The sequence below is a fragment of the Mastacembelus armatus genome, chromosome 21, assembly GCF_900324485.2.
Source record: "Mastacembelus armatus chromosome 21, fMasArm1.2, whole genome shotgun sequence".
In the NCBI taxonomy this organism is placed as follows: Eukaryota; Metazoa; Chordata; class Actinopteri; order Synbranchiformes; family Mastacembelidae; genus Mastacembelus; species Mastacembelus armatus.
In genome coordinates this window covers 10,047,841-10,067,056 of record NC_046653.1, presented here as the reverse complement: position 1 = coordinate 10,067,056, position 19,216 = coordinate 10,047,841, and the positions used below count along the sequence as shown (strand labels likewise).

The 19,216-nt window shown below is 40.2% G+C and overlaps 3 protein-coding genes across 3 annotated transcripts; all 3 read left to right on the top strand.

Moving 5' to 3' along the window:
- The first annotated feature begins 2,714 nt into the window (after window positions 1-2,714).
- LOC113122970 (olfactory receptor 6N2-like) lies at window positions 2,715-6,570 on the top strand. Its single transcript, XM_026294674.1, has 4 exons — window positions 2,715-3,614; window positions 5,613-5,744; window positions 5,907-6,023; window positions 6,262-6,570. The coding sequence occupies exons 1-4, from the start codon at window positions 2,715-2,717 to the stop codon at window positions 6,568-6,570; spliced, it is 1,458 nt and encodes a 485-aa protein (XP_026150459.1).
- A 3,720-nt stretch (window positions 6,571-10,290) lies between these two features.
- On the top strand, window positions 10,291-11,235 carry LOC113123659 (olfactory receptor 4Q2-like). Its single transcript, XM_026295881.1, has one exon. It carries the CDS (start codon window positions 10,291-10,293, stop codon window positions 11,233-11,235), a length of 945 nt encoding a protein of 314 aa, XP_026151666.1.
- A 4,174-nt stretch (window positions 11,236-15,409) lies between these two features.
- LOC113122969 (olfactory receptor 4E1-like) lies at window positions 15,410-19,216 on the top strand. Its single transcript, XM_026294673.1, has 2 exons — window positions 15,410-16,321; window positions 19,088-19,216. The coding sequence occupies exons 1-2, from the start codon at window positions 15,410-15,412 to the stop codon at window positions 19,214-19,216; spliced, it is 1,041 nt and encodes a 346-aa protein (XP_026150458.1).

Sequence of the window (19,216 nt, the reverse complement as noted above, 5' to 3'; positions counted from 1 at the left end):
TAAGTCAATCCGGCTACCCATTAACTTCCATTTCCAGAGCACACCTTCTATTTCACTACAGTCAGGGAGTATTAGATAACTAGGCATTCACATCTCCGCTAAGTTGTTGGACCTAGCAAAGCTGAATTATACCCCAGTACTAAAATCAATACTACCTCTTTACAATGAATCCTGTTCAACCAGCCACAGACTGGTTTAAATCAGTTAATTCATATAGCTCAAAATTCTCATGGAACAACAAACCACTGTGTATAAGTTTAAAAATTCTACAAAAAGGAAAACATTTGTGGTTTAGCATTACCATCCTTTTACTACTTTCTACTACACTACTTTCTAGCCAATCAATTACAATATGTTTTAAAACAGATTAAGCTAGGTTTTTGATCAATTCTACATTGACATTGAACAAACATTTTCTAAAGAAATATCCAGACTGACATTTATCAGCACCACTCTCCAATGGCACAACTGCTTTAAAAGTACCAATATAAGCACCAGTCTGACAAGTTGGTGCAAATTCCTTAGAATAACTAGGTCTTCACCTTCTATGCAGGTTCACACCCATTTGGAACAATCTTGAAATCCTTCAAAATAATAAAAGCTTAAATTTCTCTACATGGCAGGATTAAGGGATAGAAAAAATGGTTCATATAATCGGTAACAGTAATAACAGTTTTCTTCCATTTTATGAATTAGTATCTCAGTATGCCCTTTCAGCCCAGGTGGCCTAGGGGCTGTGGGCTACGGGCACCATGGGCCCGTCTGGGCCCTGGCTGGAGTTCTCATCTGCGCTGAGGTGTGGGGGTTGTGACACTTCTCCGGGCATGTGGCGCACTACTGGGTATTGGGCACTTGCCACCCTCTTGACATGGTTGCTCTGGAGCCTGTCTGGGGCCTTGGTTGCACAGTGGATGGATGATGGACGGGGTGTCTCACATGGGCATAGCGGTGGTGGGTAACCAGGCCTGGTTGCTCTGCCCATCCCATCTATAGCTGTGGGGTAATGTCCTGGCCAGGGTCTTCGGCCTCTGCTCTTTCTGTGTGTCAGGCTGAGGTATACCCTTGACAGGTCGCCAGTCCATCACAGGGCCACATATGCCTCTTTTCCATTACACAGTTGTTGTCATGAGGCGGCAGAACCTGCCTCTCCCTCTCTCTATTTCCTTCTTGTGTTCCCACCTTTTCCTCGTGTGTCTGGGTGTGTGTCTTCCCCTTGTTTGTCCTGATTGAGCACAGGTGCGCCGAGTCAGAAGAATACAGTACCAATCAGTCACACCTGCAACCCCCATAAAGTCGCAGGCTTCTGATGGACACATCGCCAGTTGGTCTGCTTCCGTTCAACTTTCATTAAGACTCTTTGTGTTAATAAAAGACTTGTGCCCTGTGATCTGCGTGTGAGTTCTCCTCTCTCGCACGTAACAGTTTTAGCACTACTCGGCTTTAATCTGCTCTGCTCGACCCGCTTTATGCCATTTTCCATTACAATTGAGTGCTACCTCAAGGTGGGCGCAACCATCATAGCACGGTGACGCGAAACTGAAATACCCACACCTCCTCATAGGGCCATAATGTTGTTTTGCAAGTAGCATTAGCCATTTGCCTCGCTAAAGACAATAAAAATGGAAACCAAACGGTAGCTGTTGATGGCTTTTAAAAATGGCGGGTTTGTAAGACATGGTCAGATGCCGCGCTCATTACTGTTCTAGTGACGTCACTCTATTGCCAATCAGTGGCCCGCAATTGGTTAACGTCACATTTTAATATCGGCTCAGCTTGCTTAGAACCTCACCTGAGCAGGTACTAAAAAAAGTACTTTACACAAGGTACTATCCCCTAATGGAAAACCAAAACACCAAGTTGAGCAGTGCTAGTGGAAAAGCCAACCACACACATGAATATTCACTCCTATGTGCAATTTAGAATCGCCAATCATCCTGGCATACATGTTTTTGGACTGTGGGAGGAAAATGGAGAAAACCCACACAAGCACGGGGAGAAAATGGAAAGAAAGAAAGGCCCTTGTACAAACCAGGAACCTTCTTGCTGTGAGGCAACAGTGTTAACCACCCAATCACCATGCCGTCCTTGACTAGAAAAATCATTAGTGGTAAATGTTACTTGTTTTATACTGTAAGGATAAAAAAATGCAACTAAAAGGAACCAACATTTATCAAGTGTATTTTGATAATGGATTGCGTTACAGAAGTAAGAACAGGGAGTAGGCAGGACAATACGTCAGGAATTACAGCATATGAACTGTTAGATGAACAAATATGTCCAGGATCTGGGGCACTTTCACACACACACACACACACACACACATTCTGTTATCATATGGAGTTCCCCAAAGCTTGGTTCTGGCGCCACCTAATTCTGAGGTAGCCTGCTCAGTTCAAGTGTTACTGAATTACATGCAGGATTCAAAAGATGACTTATGAGTAATTTCTTCTGTCTGGCTTGTATTCTGGATTGCATTACAACACTTAGTGGATCAGGTGACAAGTGACGTCAGGAATTTAACTCTCTGTGAAACACTTGCATTTAAGGAGGGACTGTCTTCTCTAAATCTAATCTCACACCTCAGCTGTGTGTAACACCAAGACAAATGGACATATACTGAAAAACAGTGAACATTTTAACCTTTTCAATACACTGCATCCTTTACTCTAAACACTGTTTATCAGTTTTATACTGTTGTTTTAGATGATTACAAAATGATCAGTACTTCTAGTATAATTGTATTTTCTCTGTCTGGCTTCAATGAAACAGTCAACTACAGAGTCACACTTTTCTCTCTCACTTTATTAAGCTATTGTGTCATTTTAGTAGTAAATGTGTCCATCATTTTAACCATAATCCTGGATGAAAACTTACATGAACCAATGTACATTTGCTTGTGTAACTTGTGTTTTAATGAACTTTATGGGACTGCAGGTTTTTACCCTAAATTTACTTCAGATCTTTTGTCTGATATTCAGGTAATATCATATGCAGGATGTCTTTTGCAAATCTATGTAATATATTCCTCTGCAATGGTTGGCTACTCTGTTTTAGCTCTAATGTCTTATGACAGATATGTGGCCATATGTCGACCACTGGAGTATCACTCTGTTATGTCTCTGAGAAGGACTGTAGTGTTAGTCACTTTGTCCTGGTTTGTACCTTTCTGCTGTCAGATTATGGGTGTAATGCTCACACCCACACTGAAATTATGTGGCTCACACATTCAGAAACTCTACTGTGAGAACTGGTCAATTGTTAAACTTGCTTGTAGTTCAACAACAGCAAACAACATAGTTGGATTAGTTAATATTTCCTTCTATTGTTGCCATTTCCTCTTCATTTTAGGTTCATATGTGCAGCTGGTAAAATCAGCTGTAAAATCCAGAGAGAGCAGGAAAAAGTTTACACAGACATGTGTGCCACATTTATTAAGTTTGTTTAATGTCACAGCTGCTTTGCTTTTTGACCTCATGTATTCAAGGTATGGATCAGCATCTGTGCCACAGAGTGTAAAGAATTTCATGGCCATACAATTTCTGTTAATCCCACCTATGCTCAACCCTGTTATTTATGGGCTGGTCCTGACTAAAATTCGAGGTAGAATGATTTCTGTTTGCATGAAGGCAGGTCATAGGATTAACTGAAACAGAAAGTTTGATATGTATAACCACACCAAAATCACCCTGACTACTCAAAGTTGTTTTATTGTGAATCTCTTGATAAATCTGTCAGGCAATTGTAATGTTACTGACTTCACACAATTATGGGGTTCGAACATCAAAAACATATATGTTAGAATTGCATTTTGTTTTCTATTGATTTCACTTTTCACAATTCTAGTAATGAGATTATTAGGTTTCTTATTCTTGTTTTGATTTTGTGTATGTTTGTATGTGTAATTGGTAAAATCATCTACATCTAAAATTAAAAGTCAGATGTATGATGCTTGTTCATGCTCCTGCATGTCAGTGAATTGTTCTCCATTTGTAATTTAAATAAGTGACAAAGAGTTATTATGACATTAGTAAGGTATAGATATCAGTAAAGCTGAAGGCAATGAAGGAAACAGCTTATTGTGCAAGAACTGATCTGTTATTGTGTTTATCAATATTGTTATTTTTATGGGTCTGTTTGCTAATGATGGAATCAGCTTTAACATCTAAATAGGATACATATAAGCAAATTGTTTTCAATTTACAATGTGTTTAAGAAACATACAAATATTATCATACGCAAAAGACATAGATGAAATACAAATCAAACCTAGAGCAACAAAGGAAATGCATCATGCAAATGCAACAGCTGGTGTTTGGTCAGCGACGCTGTCTTCTCTATTGTGTCATTTTAGTAGTAAATGTGTCCATCATAGGCCTGTATTCTGATTGTCTTGGCTGTTACTTTTTACCTGTTAATCATCAGCTTTCTCTCTGTAATGTCTATACCTTTGAAAAACCACTGTATGAACTTAGAGAAAATGTGGATACAGATATTTAATTCTAATAATTAATGCATTATGCCATTGCTTGTGTAATATGAGCACTGCCTCCCTTTGTCAGTCTGACTGTTTCTGTTCTGCTCTCTGTAAAAATAATCAATGCAGTGGTCCTTAGGGATGACACAGAGTGAATGAAAACATATGCTGTAAAATAATAGTTTGCAAGAGTTGCTGTAAAGTAGACAGTGCAGTGTGCACTGTTAAACCTCTCGTGTCTTGCCTCTCTTGTAATCTTTAATAATGCCCCGAACATGCTGCCTGAACTAAAAGAAATACAGAAAGCTTAAATTAACCTTTAAATCAAGCAGCATACGCTCTGCATATGGAATGCTTACACCTGGCGTAGCCCATATCACTACATCCAACAACGGACAGTAGTGGTATACATCAGCAAATCCCATTTTGCTATCAGGGTTACTCTTCCAAACCAGCTAGATCAATCTGGTCCTTAGCTGTCACCTGCTCAGTTATGCCTGCTTGATTGCTTCCTGAACATCATGTAGGTTACAAAAAGTTTCTGTAGTGCTGCTGCCATCTTCATCATTGTCCAACCATCTGTGCCTATTGTACATTAATTCAATGCTGCAATCACCTAGGCATCGACTGAGGAAGTGACACCAGAGTACTACAGGCATCTTTTGAGTCAGATATAGCAGGTTGTAATGTGGCTGTAGTCATTTTCTCAGTTCCAAAATTATTCTGTGAAGATCCTGTTTTGGAACTGGACAGGCATCATCAACCTTGCACAATGCAATGTTCCTCAGTAATTAAAGCAATCTCAGAAATTCTGGTGTAGATCTCGAGACTTTTCAAATAGAAGGTAAACAACTCACTTCCTCTAATGTGTAATTCAATTAACACACTTGTGGTGGGCTTCATTCATTCATTCACCACCATCACATGAGCTGCAAGCTCATTTGGAGTAACAGCGAAACGTCACCAGTAAAATATCAGAAACTTGGTGTGAAAATCATAACCGAAGAATGACAAATTATTTGACTTGAATATTTAAAATAAATTAAAATTCCCTTGAACAAATTATTTGCCAATTATGGATGTAACATAATTATGTTTTAAATTAGAATAATTTCAATTTAGTTTTCTGTTTCCACAGATTGACAAAGATTGGCCTCTTATGGAGGACAGGGCGATGACAACGCCTGTGCTCCTGCTAGCTGCACTCCTGCAGCCTGAGGATGACGGGGCCGTCCTGGCCCACTCCCCAGAGGAGTCGTGGCAGCAGACGGTAGAACTAGCAGATCATTTGAGATCTTTAGGTTTCACCATAAACTGGAAAAAGAGTGCGTCCAGCCCACTCAGTCCATAGTGTATCTGGGGGTGGAACTGAACTCATTACATATGAGGGCCCGACCCTCTCCTCCCTAATGCCTCACTTTGCTCCATGCAGACGTGTCAGGGCTCGATCGGTGATGCGCCTTCTGGGGATGATGGCAGCGGCTCATCCGGTGGTGCCACTCGGCCTATTACATACAAGGCTGTTTCAGCGCTGGTTTATCCGACTGAGGCTCGTCACCTGCTGCTGTGGACTCACGCAGCTTCTCTCTGTGAAAGCAATACACAGTGCAGGAGAATGCACCGTGGCCACGGATATCATGTCACGTGGTGGTCCTCACGCAGGGGATTGACATCTCCATCCAAGCCTGGTGGCTCAGATATGGAGCCGGTTCGGACACGCAGCAGTGGATCTTTTTGCAGCTTGCGATAACGCACACTGTGACCTGTGGTTTTCTTTGCGTGCAAAGCACAACCCTGCACTGGGGGTACACCTTCACTCATCGGCCATGGCCCCGTTACCTTCTCTATGCGTTTCCCCCGGTCTCCCTGATCCCTCAGCTGCTGGCCCAGGTTCAGGAGAAGGATCTGCAAGTGATTGTGATAGCCCGGGACTGCCCCGGAGCATCGTGTTTTCCCCTTCTGCAGCGCACGCAGGCATCTTCCCCTGGAAGATCCCATGGAGGGAGGATGTTCTGTTGCAGGCAGGGGGCGTGGTAGTCAGCCCTCCGGTAATAGGGCAGCACCTGTGGGTTTGGCTGCTGAGAGGAACCACTTAGAGAGTTTGGGGTTTTCCGCTGGTGGCAGCATTGTCACCCTACAAGGGGCACGCGCCCGGTCCACTACAGCGTCGTATGAGGCTAAATGGGCCGCGTTTGAGAGATAGTGCACAGAGAACACGACACATTGCATGCCCTTTCTCCGCGATTCTGTCTTTTTGTCCAGTTATTACTGGAGAGAAACTTGGCGTTTAGCACCATTAAAACATATGCCGCAGCTATTTCCTTATGCCGTGAAGGGTTCGGCGATAGATCGGTGTTCAGTCACCTGCTCACAAAGCATTTTCTGCGGGGAGAGCTTCATAATTTTATTCCACTTAGTATTTTTTAATATTTTGAATTTCTTATTTATCTCACATCCTGCTACTTCTGGCACTCTGCTGTTTAGTGTCCTTACTGTTGCAACAATGCAATTTCCCCACTGCAGGACAAATAAAGGTTTTCTTATCTCATCTTATATGACCCATAGCGATAGCCCAGAGGGCTGCACCCAATTCACAGAATATTGGGTTACAATACGTAACCAACGTTCTCCACGCAGTTCAGTACTGTAACTGTTTTTGTTCAGTATATTGTAATTGCAATTTGTTTGTATTTGCAGAACAGCTGCATGTTTTTATGAAATTTTAAAATTCATTGACCTATACATTGTTTACCAGACACATTTTCAGTTTACCCAAGTACTATTTTCAGGTATATGCTTCTACACCACAAGAGAATGCCCTTTGACATCCATTGTTTTTGCGGATATAGATGGCAATCTGGATAAGGGGGACTTTTTAAAAATGCAGGTGTGTTGAGCAGACAGTTCCTTTAAATGTTTACAGTTGTGGAATTTGCATACCAAATAAGTATTTTATTATACTTATTTTCAAAAGTAATAATGTTTACATCAGATCTGTACATTTTTCTTCCTGAGGGGCAAGAAAGATGTTAGAGTGCATAGTTAAGTGTGTAATTGTATCACCATATTTTATAAAAATGCAACCTGTTTACTCCTATTCTGTCAATAGGTTATAGAGAGCAGCCATTATAAAACAGGTGTGTAGGCCTTGAGTACTGCTACTCACTATTACGCAGTACAGCCGGGTTTGATTCCAGATCTCATCGATGCAAATCCATGCAGAACTGTGTTAAACTCTTATCCGAAAAGTCTCCAGAAAAGTGACCATTCTCTTGGAGGCCTTTGAACAAGTTCATCCATAACTGAATGCTTTGTTCTCTTAGAATGCCCCACCAGGATTCAATGCGTTAACGGCTTGTGCTGCATCTACAAATAAAACTGGGGTCTCTGGCAAAAGTGTCAGTGTGTCTCCTTAGAAACACCTGCATGTTGGTGATGTGCGTTGGATGTAGTAGGCCACAACCTTGCGATTGCTGTTTGTAATGTAGAATCAGGTCAGGTCATCAGGAATCAGGTCAGGCATTCAGGGATCCGGTAAGGCCATCAGGTGTCAGGTGTGGCCGTCAGGAATCAGGTTTGGTCAGGCAGAAATTGTGTGGAGTGCTGGAAAGTGAGCACTTCACAGTCCGGCAAAGAATGTGTGGCTGCAGATTATATGCAAGCCACAGGTGAATCAGATCCTGGTAATTACTGGGTACAGAGCAGATACAGGTGAAACTAATCAAACAGATTAAGCCGAGCTTCAAAAAACTAACAGGAAATGAATATCAAAATAAAAGACCCAAACAGGAAACATCCTGCCGGGGACCTTTATTTTGTGTTCAGTTCCTCTTTTCCCTGCACTCGTCCCCAGCAACTTTACATTCTTTTACCTTAATTAGTTTCACATTTTTTCAATCTGCCTTTTGTTTTTACTCCCCATGTATGTACCCTGCTTTCCTTTGAGTTTTGCGGGAGCATTAGTAACTGTAGACACGACTACCAGTTGTTCTTGAAGTCAAAAATATTTTTATTTGTATTGTACTGAGGCAATTCCAGGGAAATAAAGCATTTTTATTGTCCTACACTTGGGTCCTACACTTCTCCTTCTCCAGCACACCACCGCAACATAATTTTTTTTCTATTAAACTTACAATTTTAATCTTAAAATGTTTTATTCTCAGAATATTACGCCATCGTAGTTTTGAATGGAAGAATAAACCCAGAAAGTGATGATTTCACTTTTATATCTGTCAGGGGTAAAGCTGTGGTACACTACATTGTGACCCCACATTTAAAGATGTGTGTAATTTTGAGTTTTTACTCCATTTGTTTTTGTGGAAAGAGCTGATGAACAGGTGATAAACATGATGGAGGATGGCTGTAGGCTTCCTGATCACTGTCTACTTTATTTGCATTTCCAAATTGAATGTATTTTTTAAAGAGGAAACTGATTTAAAGCAGCAGGTTAAAAGACCAATAAGAACTTCACCTAATGATTTTCCTGGCTCTGATGCTTGGTACAAAGCCCTGAATGAAATCTCAGAGCAATTAGAAAAAGGGCAAAAAACACAGGATAATGGGTTATTAACTATTGCTATGAAAGTCTCTGTGGAATAGTGAATAAGGAAACAAGATGTATAAAAAAGACAGTCCAAGGAAATATTATGAGTAAAACAACTGTACTGCAATAATGAATTACAAGTATGTGGATAAACCTCTGTTCGGCAAAGAAAAGGTATATAAAATGTAAGGACCCTATTTTAAGAAGAGAGCTTAACTATGAATTTAAATGTTGCCAGTCTGATTTTGGTAAAACTCTCAGATTTCTGAAAAGACATTTCAAGAAAGCGTTTCAGTTAGACCAATTACAAAGCAGCAATTCACAATTATTTTGGAAAGACATAAATAAGCTTATTCCATTTGAAGTTGTTTGTATGAAATTAAAATTTTCAACTCATCCCTACCCTGCACTAATGTGTTAAAGAAAGAGATTACTGTAAAAGAGGTGCATAGAGTGATAGAAAAATCTAAATTACATAAACCTGCAGGTGTGGAGGAAGTGCCCAGTGAAGCTCTTAAGGTAGTAATTTGCTAAAAACTTTGCATTGTTATTTTAAATGTTTTCAGAGTGACCGGGACAACTGAGAATCTTCACAAAAACACTGTTCATTGTGGAAGAACTGATATTTGGTTAAATAGGAGTTTGTCTGTCTGTGCTTACTCACAACACAATTAAAGTTGCAAATAAAGTATTATCTTTCTTTTCTAATCTCTGGCCTGAGATCAACATCAGTGAAACTAAATGAGCGCATCATTTAATAGATTACCCGACTTAATTTTGTTGGTAATCTATGATTTCCGTGAGCACAAGGACCACTTCTGTTATTACACAAAATAAATAAATTCAAGATAAATATAATTGATAGATTCTGAAACCAACTCTATGTCCTTGAGTTGCCTAATTATGGATCAACAATGATAAATGTTAAATTGTTTTATGTTGTGAGAATGAGCAAAGTTGTAATAACACATCTACAAGTCACAACCAACAGCATTTGATATTACTTGCATTTGTACTGCACTGGATTACAAAACTTAATGGAACAGGTGACAAGTGACGTCAGGACTTTAACTCTTTGTGAGACACCTGCATTTAAGGAGGGACTACCACCTTCTCTAACATTTCATCTCACACCTCAGCTGTCTGCAACACTAAGACAACTGGACATACAGTATACTGACAAAGAAGGAACTTTTAAACCTTTTCAAATCATTGCCTCCTCGTCTCTAAACATTGTTTTTCAGATTGACACGTTTTGGAGGATTATTAAGAAATGAGAAATACATCTATAATTGTGTTTTTTCTGTCTGGCTTCAGTGAAACAGTCAACTACAGAGTCACACTTTTCTCTCTCACTTTATTAAGCTATTGTGTCATTTTAGTAGTAAATGTGTCCATCATTTTAACCATAATCCTGGATGAAAACTTACATGAACCAATGTACATTTGTTTGTGTAACTTGTGCATTAATGAACTTTATGGGACTGTAGGTTTTTACCCTAAATTTACTATTGATCTTCTGTCTGATATTCAGGTAATATCATATGCAGGATGTCTTTTGCAAATCTATGTTATATATTCCTATGCAATGGTTGGCTACTCTGTTTTAACTCTAATGTCTTATGACAGATATGTGGCCATATGTCGACCACTGGAGTATCACTCTGTTATGTCTCTGAGAAGGACTGTAGTGTTAGTCAGTTTGTCCTGGTTTGTACCTTTTTGCTGTGTGACTATAGGTGTAACTTTGACATCCACACTGAACTTATGTGGCTCACACATTCAGAAACTCTACTGTGACAACTGGTCAATTGTTAAACTTGCTTGTAGTTCAACAACAGCAAACAGTATTGTTGGACTGATTTTTATTTCCTTCTATTGTTGCCATGTCCTTTTCATTTTAGGTTCATATGTGCAGCTGGTAAAATCAGCTGTAAAATCCAGAGAGGGCAGGAGAAAGTTTACACAGACATGTGTGCCACATTTATTAAGTTTGTTTAATGTCAGTGCTGCTTTGCTTTTTGACCTCATGTATTCAAGGTATGGATCAGCATCTGTGCCACAGAGTGTAAAGAATTTCATGGCCATACAATTTCTGTTAATCCCACCTATACTCAACCCTGTTATTTATGGGCTGGTCCTGACTAAAATTCGAAGTAGAATAATATATTTGTGTACAAAGGCAGGTCAAAGGATTAAACTCAAACAGAAAGTTTGATGTATGTAGAAACCCCAAAATCACTCTATCTACACAAACTGGTTTAATTATTATTTTCTTGATGACCATCCATCTGTGAGGCAATTGCAATACTGACTTCAGAGAAATATGGGGCTTATATGTGAAAAACATCTATGTTGTAACTGCATTTTTTTCTGTTGATTCCAGTTTCATAACTTAACAATTGTATTACTGGATTTATTATTATTGTTATTTATTTAGTTAATATTTTGTTTGTTTGTATTTGTAATTGGTAAAATCATCTACATCTAAATAGGATGTTAAAAATCAGGTGTATGAGGTTTGTTCATGCTCCTGCATGTCAGTGAATTGTTCTTTATCAATAATTTGATGAAGTGGCAAATAGTTATTATGATATTAATTAGGTATAGATGAATAAGAATCAAACCTTAGGCAATAAAGGAAACAACTTATTGTGCAAGAAGTGATTTGTTCCTGGATTTATCATAATTATGTTTATGGATATGTTTGTTATTGGTGAAATCAGCTTTAACATCTAAATAGGATGTTAAAAGTCAGATGTTTAAGGTGTGTTCCTGTTCCTGCATGTCAGCAAATTGTTCTCCACATATAATGTGATTAAGAAACGAAAAATTATCTTAGTACTCAAAAAGTAGAGATGAAATACAATTAAACATAAAGCAACAAAGGAAAGTGTTGATTGAGCAAGAACTAATATTTGGTCAACCATGAGTTTGTATTTGGTTATTTACAAGACAACATGGTTAAAATTGTAAATAAAGCAGTATCTCTATTTTTTAACATGTGGCCTTAGGTCATTATCAGTAAAACTGTGTTCATTAATGGTGTGTCACTAAATAGACTGCAGAATATAATTCCATTGTTAAACTACCATTACAGTAGGAATAATTACAAGATAAATCACAATGTATCATAATTAAATGTTAGAACTGCCACCGCAAATGTTCCTCAGAGCAGAGTGACAGAAGAACAGAATATCCTTATAAAGAACAGATATCAATCACTGGCCCTCTTCGAGGTGCACAATAAGTCTGCGAGACAGTGCCGCTGTTATATGATTAAGGGAATTGAATGCAGACAGCACATTAATTTTTGGACACACCAGGCTCAGGTACAACTTGCTCAGCAGGTGGATCTATCAGACTCTTTATTTGCCTCTGTTCTCTCTGATGACAGGTTGCCCCCTGTTGGCAAGCCTGAGTTACAGAATCTGAAGAAGTGTCGGTGAAAGAGTGGTATTATTCCAAGTTTGGCATTCCTAGTTGTAAGTCGTGATGCCCTAATCAGCAATCAAAAAAGTGATCCCTCTCTGGTACAGTGTTTTAATGCAGCTCTGGATAATGTAAGTGAATGTACTTCAAAACAACCTTACTTTTTTGGGGAATGTTGTGTTAATGCACAAATGGGTCCCTGGTCTGATAATTTGGCTGATGGTCACTTTGATGCTGTATCAGATAACTCTGCCTGCTGGTTGTCATCAGCATGTGTTAGAGTTGGCACATGAGCATGTGTAGTCTGGTCACCTACGGGTTACAAAGAGGTACAATAGGATTTTAAAGCATTTCTTTTGGGCTGCTTTGAAATCTGATGTGGTGCGTTTTTGAAGATCCTGTATCAATTGCCAGATTGTGGGTAAACCTAATCAGCCCCGTTACAACCCATCCCAGCTGTTGGTGAACCGTTTGAGCATGTTCTAGTAGACTGTGTTGGTCCGCTACCAAAAACAAAATTCGGTAATCAGAGCAAAAATCACTGCACCTGCTATTACCAAGGCCCTAACGAAATTTTTTATGACTTTTGATTTGCTGCGAATTGTCCAAATTTCACCAATTTCTTATCCAAAACTTTCCAACAAACGTTGCAGTCTTTAGGAGTAGCTCACTCAGTGTCCAGTGCCTACAACCCTGAGTAACAAAGTGCACTTGAAATGTGACACCAAACACTTAAATCTATGCTAGCAAAATACTGCCATCACACAGGAACGAATTGGGATGAAGAAGTGCCCATTCATGCTTTTTGCTATCCGTGACGCAAAACATGAATCTCTAGGCTTCAGTCCTGCTGAACCTGTGTTTGGACACAGTGTACATGGTCCTTTAAAAGTCCTAAAGGAACAACTATTATCTAGCTCTTTGTCTAAAGTTAACATATTAGATTATGTTACTAAATGTCGAGATCGCCTACACTATGCTACCCAGTTAGCAAGTGAAGCTCTGGCTTCATCTCAAGCTAACATGAAATGGCGTTTTGATCAACGAGCAGTTGAACAACAATTCAGCCCAGGTGAGAAGGTATTGGCTCTACTACCAACGCCAGGTTCAGCTCTCACTGCCCGATTCTTGGCTCCCTGTGTGGTAGAGAAGGAAGTAACACAGACAAATTATATCAAGAAATCAAGAAAGAAGAAATGTATCTGTCACATCAACATGCTTAAGCCCTATTATTCCAAAGAGGTTACCTTGGAGAGGTCAGGAAGTACTCTGGAGATTGCTCTTCCAAGAGAAACAGCTCCCTCCTTGATCTATGCTGAGGCTGCACCTGATGATTTAACCATGACATCTGAAGGTCAACAGTGTGGCAGATTGGTTAACTCTGACATATTAACTAAGCTAGATCTCCACCTGCCCTACCTGCCCAAAGAGCAGCTGAATGATATACCTAGATTGTTTCATTCTGATCCTTCTCTGCTCAGTGACATTCCTACCCTACACCAACATATTACATCATGACATTGATTTTGGCTTAACTATTCCCATTAAGCAACACCCTTACTGTTGCTCCACTATGAAAAGAGAGGTTATGAAAGGCGAGGTTGATTACCTATTGGAAAATGGCTTATCTAAGCCCAGCCACAGCCCCTGGAGATCCCCTTGCTTATTGGTCCAGAAGTCAGATGGCACTCCCCGCTTTGGCAATGATTTTCACAAAGTTAACGCGGTTACCGTGCCAGACTCTTTGCCTCTGCTACGCATAGACGATTTCATTGACAGCACCGGTCCTGCAAAGTTCATTACAACGCTTGATTTGCTCAAGGATTATTGGCAGGTGGCCCTAACTGCTAGAGCATCTTTTGTAACTTACCATATATCTACCCTCTTTCACATTCTTTGGCATGTTGAATCTACCTAAATGTGAGCTTGGTAAGGCCTCTGTTGTCTATCTTGGCAGACTAATTGGTCATGGGCAGGTCAGGCCAGTGGATGCCACGGTGGCAGCAATATTGTCTTTTCCCATTCCAAGCACTAGGCACTAGCACTAGATAAACTATTCAACTATTTAGAAAGAAACACTCGCTATGTTGCTTGCCCTTCAACATTTTGAGGTGTATGTTAACTCTAGTCCACTGCCGGTGACAGTTTACACTGATCACAATTCTCTTGTGTTCTTAGCTGAAATGTACAATCACAACGAGCGATTAATGCGCTGGTCACTGTTAGCTCAGGGTTACAACTTAACTATAAGACAAACAAAGGGAAGTGATAATGTGGTCGCCCTGTCACGCAGGTGTGACTAGATAGTTCTCGTTTCCTTGCTCAGCCAAGATGGATGAGAACTAGAAAGTGAGTCATATTTCTGTACCTATTGCTGTTTTCGTTTTACCCTGTAGCAAGGTGATGTGTGAACAAAACCTCTCTTTTTGGAAAACGGGTTTGCTCTTGTGGGAGGGGGTGTTACGTGCTGAGGCGGGACTGATGTGTGTTTCTGAAGTCTATTGGGATCTCGGAGCAGAGGTATAAATAAAACTACATCAGTGTATCAATAGGTTGCAGGATTGAATTTTGTTGGCCATTTGTTAGCCATGCAAGATACAAGTAATGGTTAGATTCTGAAGCCAAATCTTTGCCCGAGTTGCCTACAGATGGGTCAATAGTGATAAATGTTAAATTGCTTCACCAATAACATTTAAAATGAATTGTAATTACTAGCTGGATTGCATTACAACACATTGTGGTACAGTTGACAAGTGACGTCAGGACTTTAATTCTTTGTGAGACACCTGCATTTAAGGAGGGACTTTCTTTAACATTTAATCTCACACATCAGCTGTGTGCAATACTAAGACAACTACAGATATACTGACCATGAACATTTTAACCTTTTCAAAACATTGCATCCTGTCTTCTAAACACTGTTTATCAGTATGACAGTGGCTTTTGAGGATTTTTACAAAATGAGCAATACATCTAGTATAATTGTATTTTCTCTGTCTGGCTTCAATGAAACAGTCAACTACAGAGTCACACTTTTCTCTCTCACTTTATTAAGCTATTGTGTCATTTTAGTAGTAAATGTGTCCATCATTTTAACCATAATCCTGGATGAAAACTTACATGAACCAATGTACATTTGTTTGTGTAACTTGTGCATTAATGAACTTTATGGGACTACAGGTTTTTACCCTAAATTTACTTCAGATCTTCTGTCTGATATTCAGGTAATATCATATGCAGGATGTCTTTTGCAGATCTTTGTTATATATTCCTCTGCAATGGTTGGCTTTTCTGTTTTAGCTCTAATGTCTTATGACAGATATGTGGCCATATGTCGACCACTGGAGTATCACTCTGTTATGTCTCTGAGAAGGACTGTAGTGTTAGTCAGTTTGTCCTGGTTTGTACCTTTTTGCTGTGTGACTATGAGCGTAAGTTTGACACCCACACTGAAATTATGTGGCTCCCACATTGAGAAACTCTACTGTGAGAATGGGTCAGTTATTAAACTTGCTTGTAGTTCAACAACAGCAAACGATATAGTTAGACTGATTATTATTTCCTTCTATTGTTGCCATGTCCTTTTCATTTTAGGTTCATATGTGCAGCTGGTAAAATCAGCTGTAAAATCCAGAGAGAGCAGGAGAAAGTTTACACAGACATGTGTGCCACATTTATTAAGTTTGCTTAATGTCACAGCTGCTTTGCTTTTTGACCTCATGTATTCAAGGTATGGATCAGCATCTTTGCCACAGAGTGTAAAGAATTTCATGGCCATAGAATTTCTGTTAATCCCACCTATACTCAACCCTGTTATTTATGGGCTGGTCCTGACTAAAATTCGAAGTAGAATAATATCTTTTTGCATAAAGGCAGGTCATAGGTGTAAATTAAGAATGAATGCCTGATATATGTAACCACATCAAAATTAAAATTCATTAACAATATTATTATTGGATTTTACATTTTTGTTAGTGTTATTGCTACAAACTACTGTTTGGATGTAGCCTCAGAAATGTGAATGGGCATTTAGGGCCTAGCCCCCCTCTTCATGCCCCTGTCCTTCAACCTTAACGTATATAAGAACACTGAGTGAAGCTTATTTTACTCCAGACCCCGATGCATGCATCTTCAATATAACTTTATATTATATCTATTAAATTTTTATTTAAAATTCCCTTTAACAACAGACTTTGATGGAATTTTTGTACCTTTATTCATCAAGTCAGATATATCTGAACCTATTTCTCAATCAGATTATTTTGACATGTTTATGTGAACATCATACAGTATACAAGTGATATACTGATAATGGTAACTCCATGAAGACAGCTTGAGACTGGCTGCATGAGCTTGACGATGTACATAGTGAAGCTAGAGTCCAGTGTAAGAAAAAAAGCTCTAAGGTTTATGCAAAAACTAAGAACCTACAAAGGTGGACCAGTAGACATTGGAAAAATGACTGATGAAAAAACTTTGGTCTGATTTCCTTTAGTGAAAAAATCTATTTTTTCAAGTGTGTGTTTATGTGTCATTACTGCTCCATGAAAGACTAGATCTAATTTTATGCTTTAAATTAATTTTCTCATGTCAGACTTATTTTGGGCCTTAGTGCATGAATTTGCTTTCAACAGAATATATTTTGTTTTATCTCAAGCATATCTCTGTAGATGTATAACTGTATTTATGAAGTCACGTTCAGGGTTAAGTGCCAAATCTACTGTGAAGCATTGATTTAGGAAAAAAAAAGTGCTCCTGATGTTAGCCTATTGTTGTGGAAATTTTGAGAAACTTCAATAGTCTATGGAGAATCTGAAATAAACTGACACCTATATGTCTTTAACAGTGCCTTGCAAAAGTATTCACCCCTCTCCTACCTTTGCCTTTTTCCTATTTTATTATTTTACAATCTGGAATTAAAATGGATTGATTAACAAATCAACATGACTATAATCAGAATCAGAATCAGAATCACCTTTATTGCCAAGTGTGTGTGTGTGTGTGTGTGGGTGCACATACAAAAATGAACAGTGCACAGATAAGAAGTGAACAAATTACAGATAACTTATGAGTCCAGTGTGCTTACAAAAGGTGCAACCTAAAAACAGAATGTAAGAAGAACTAATTTAGTGTGCAAAGAGCAAAAAAGGTTCCAGTGTTATAGTGCAGGTAGTAGAAGGGAATGGTGGAGAGTTATGAGTTTAAGAGTCAGATGGCCTGAGGGAAGAAGCTTCCTTTGTGCCAGGCTGTCCTGATGTTTGGAGCTCTGAAGCGCTGGCCAGATGGTAAGAGCTGGAAGAGGTGGTGGCTCGGGTGAGTGGTATCTAGAATGATTTTCTGAGCTCTTTTTCTCACTCTGGAGGTGTACAGGTCTTGGAGGGTGGGTAGGGGAACACTGATGATCTTCTCAGCAATCCGAACTGTTCTCTGGAGTCTACAGATGTCAAATTTAGAGGCAGAGCTAAACCAGACAGTGATGGAGGAGCACAGGACAGACTCGGTGACCACTGAGTAGAACTGGGTCAGCAGCGTCTGTGGAAGGTTGAACTTCTTCGGCTGGCGCAGGAAGTACGACCTCTGCTGGGCCTTTTTCAGGTTGGAGTCGATGTGCAGGCTCCACTTCAGATCCTGAGAGATGGTGGTGCCCAGGAACCTGAATGACTCCACTAGTGCCACAGTGCTGTTCATGATGGTGGGCGGGGGTTTTTCTCCTGAAGTCCACTACTATCGCCACTGTTTTGAGCGTGTTTAGCTCCAGGTTGTTGTGACTGCACCAGAGAGCCAGCTGCTCCACCTCCTGTCTGTATGCAGACTCTTCACCGTCCTGGATGAGACCAATGACAGTGGTGTCATCTGCAAACTTCAGGAGTTTCACAGAGGAGTCATGGGAGGTGCAGTTGTTTGTGTAGAGGGAGAAGAGCAGTGGGGAGAGAACACACCCCTGGGGGGAGCCGGTTCTGGTGACGCAGGAGCCAGAAGTAAATTTCCCCATCCTCACTAGCTGTTGCCTATCTGTCAAGAAACTTGTAATCCACTGACAGATAGAGTCAGGAATGGAGAGCTGGGAGAGTTTATTCTGGAGGAGTGATGGGATGATTGTGTTAAACGCTGAGCTGCAGTCCACAAACAGGATCCTCATATAAGTCCCTGGTTTGTCCAGATGTTGCAGGATGTAGTGCAGCACCATGATGACTGCATCATACAAGGATGCATTGGATCGGTAGGCAAACTGCAGGGGATCCAGTGATGTTCTTCAGGTGGGCCAACACCAGTCTCTCAAAGGACTTCATGACCACAGATGTCAGAGCCACCGGTCTGTAGTCATTGAGTCCTGTGATTTTTGGCTTCTTGGGGATGGGGATGATGGTGGAGTGTTTGAAGCATGCAGGGACTTCACACAGCTCCAGTGATCTGTTGATGATCAAAGAGAAGATGGGAGCCAGTTGGTCAGCACAGGTTCTTTGGAATGCTGGTGAAACCCCATCTGGTCCTGGTGCTTTCCAGGCCTCTGCAAGGTGGAGCGCGCTGTCTGGTATGGCTCCATTAATCCAGGTCTCCGTGAAACACAGAGCAGCAGAGTTCGAAAAGTCCTTGTTTGTCCGGATAAGCAGATGTATTTCGTACATTTTGTTGGATAGGGAGCAGAGATTCGCCAGATGTATGCTGGGCAGTGCTGTCCTGAGGCCGCGCTGACGAAGTTTCACCAACGCACCAGCGCTGTTCCCTCGTTTGCGCTTTCTGAGAAGCGCAACCGCTCCGCCAACTAG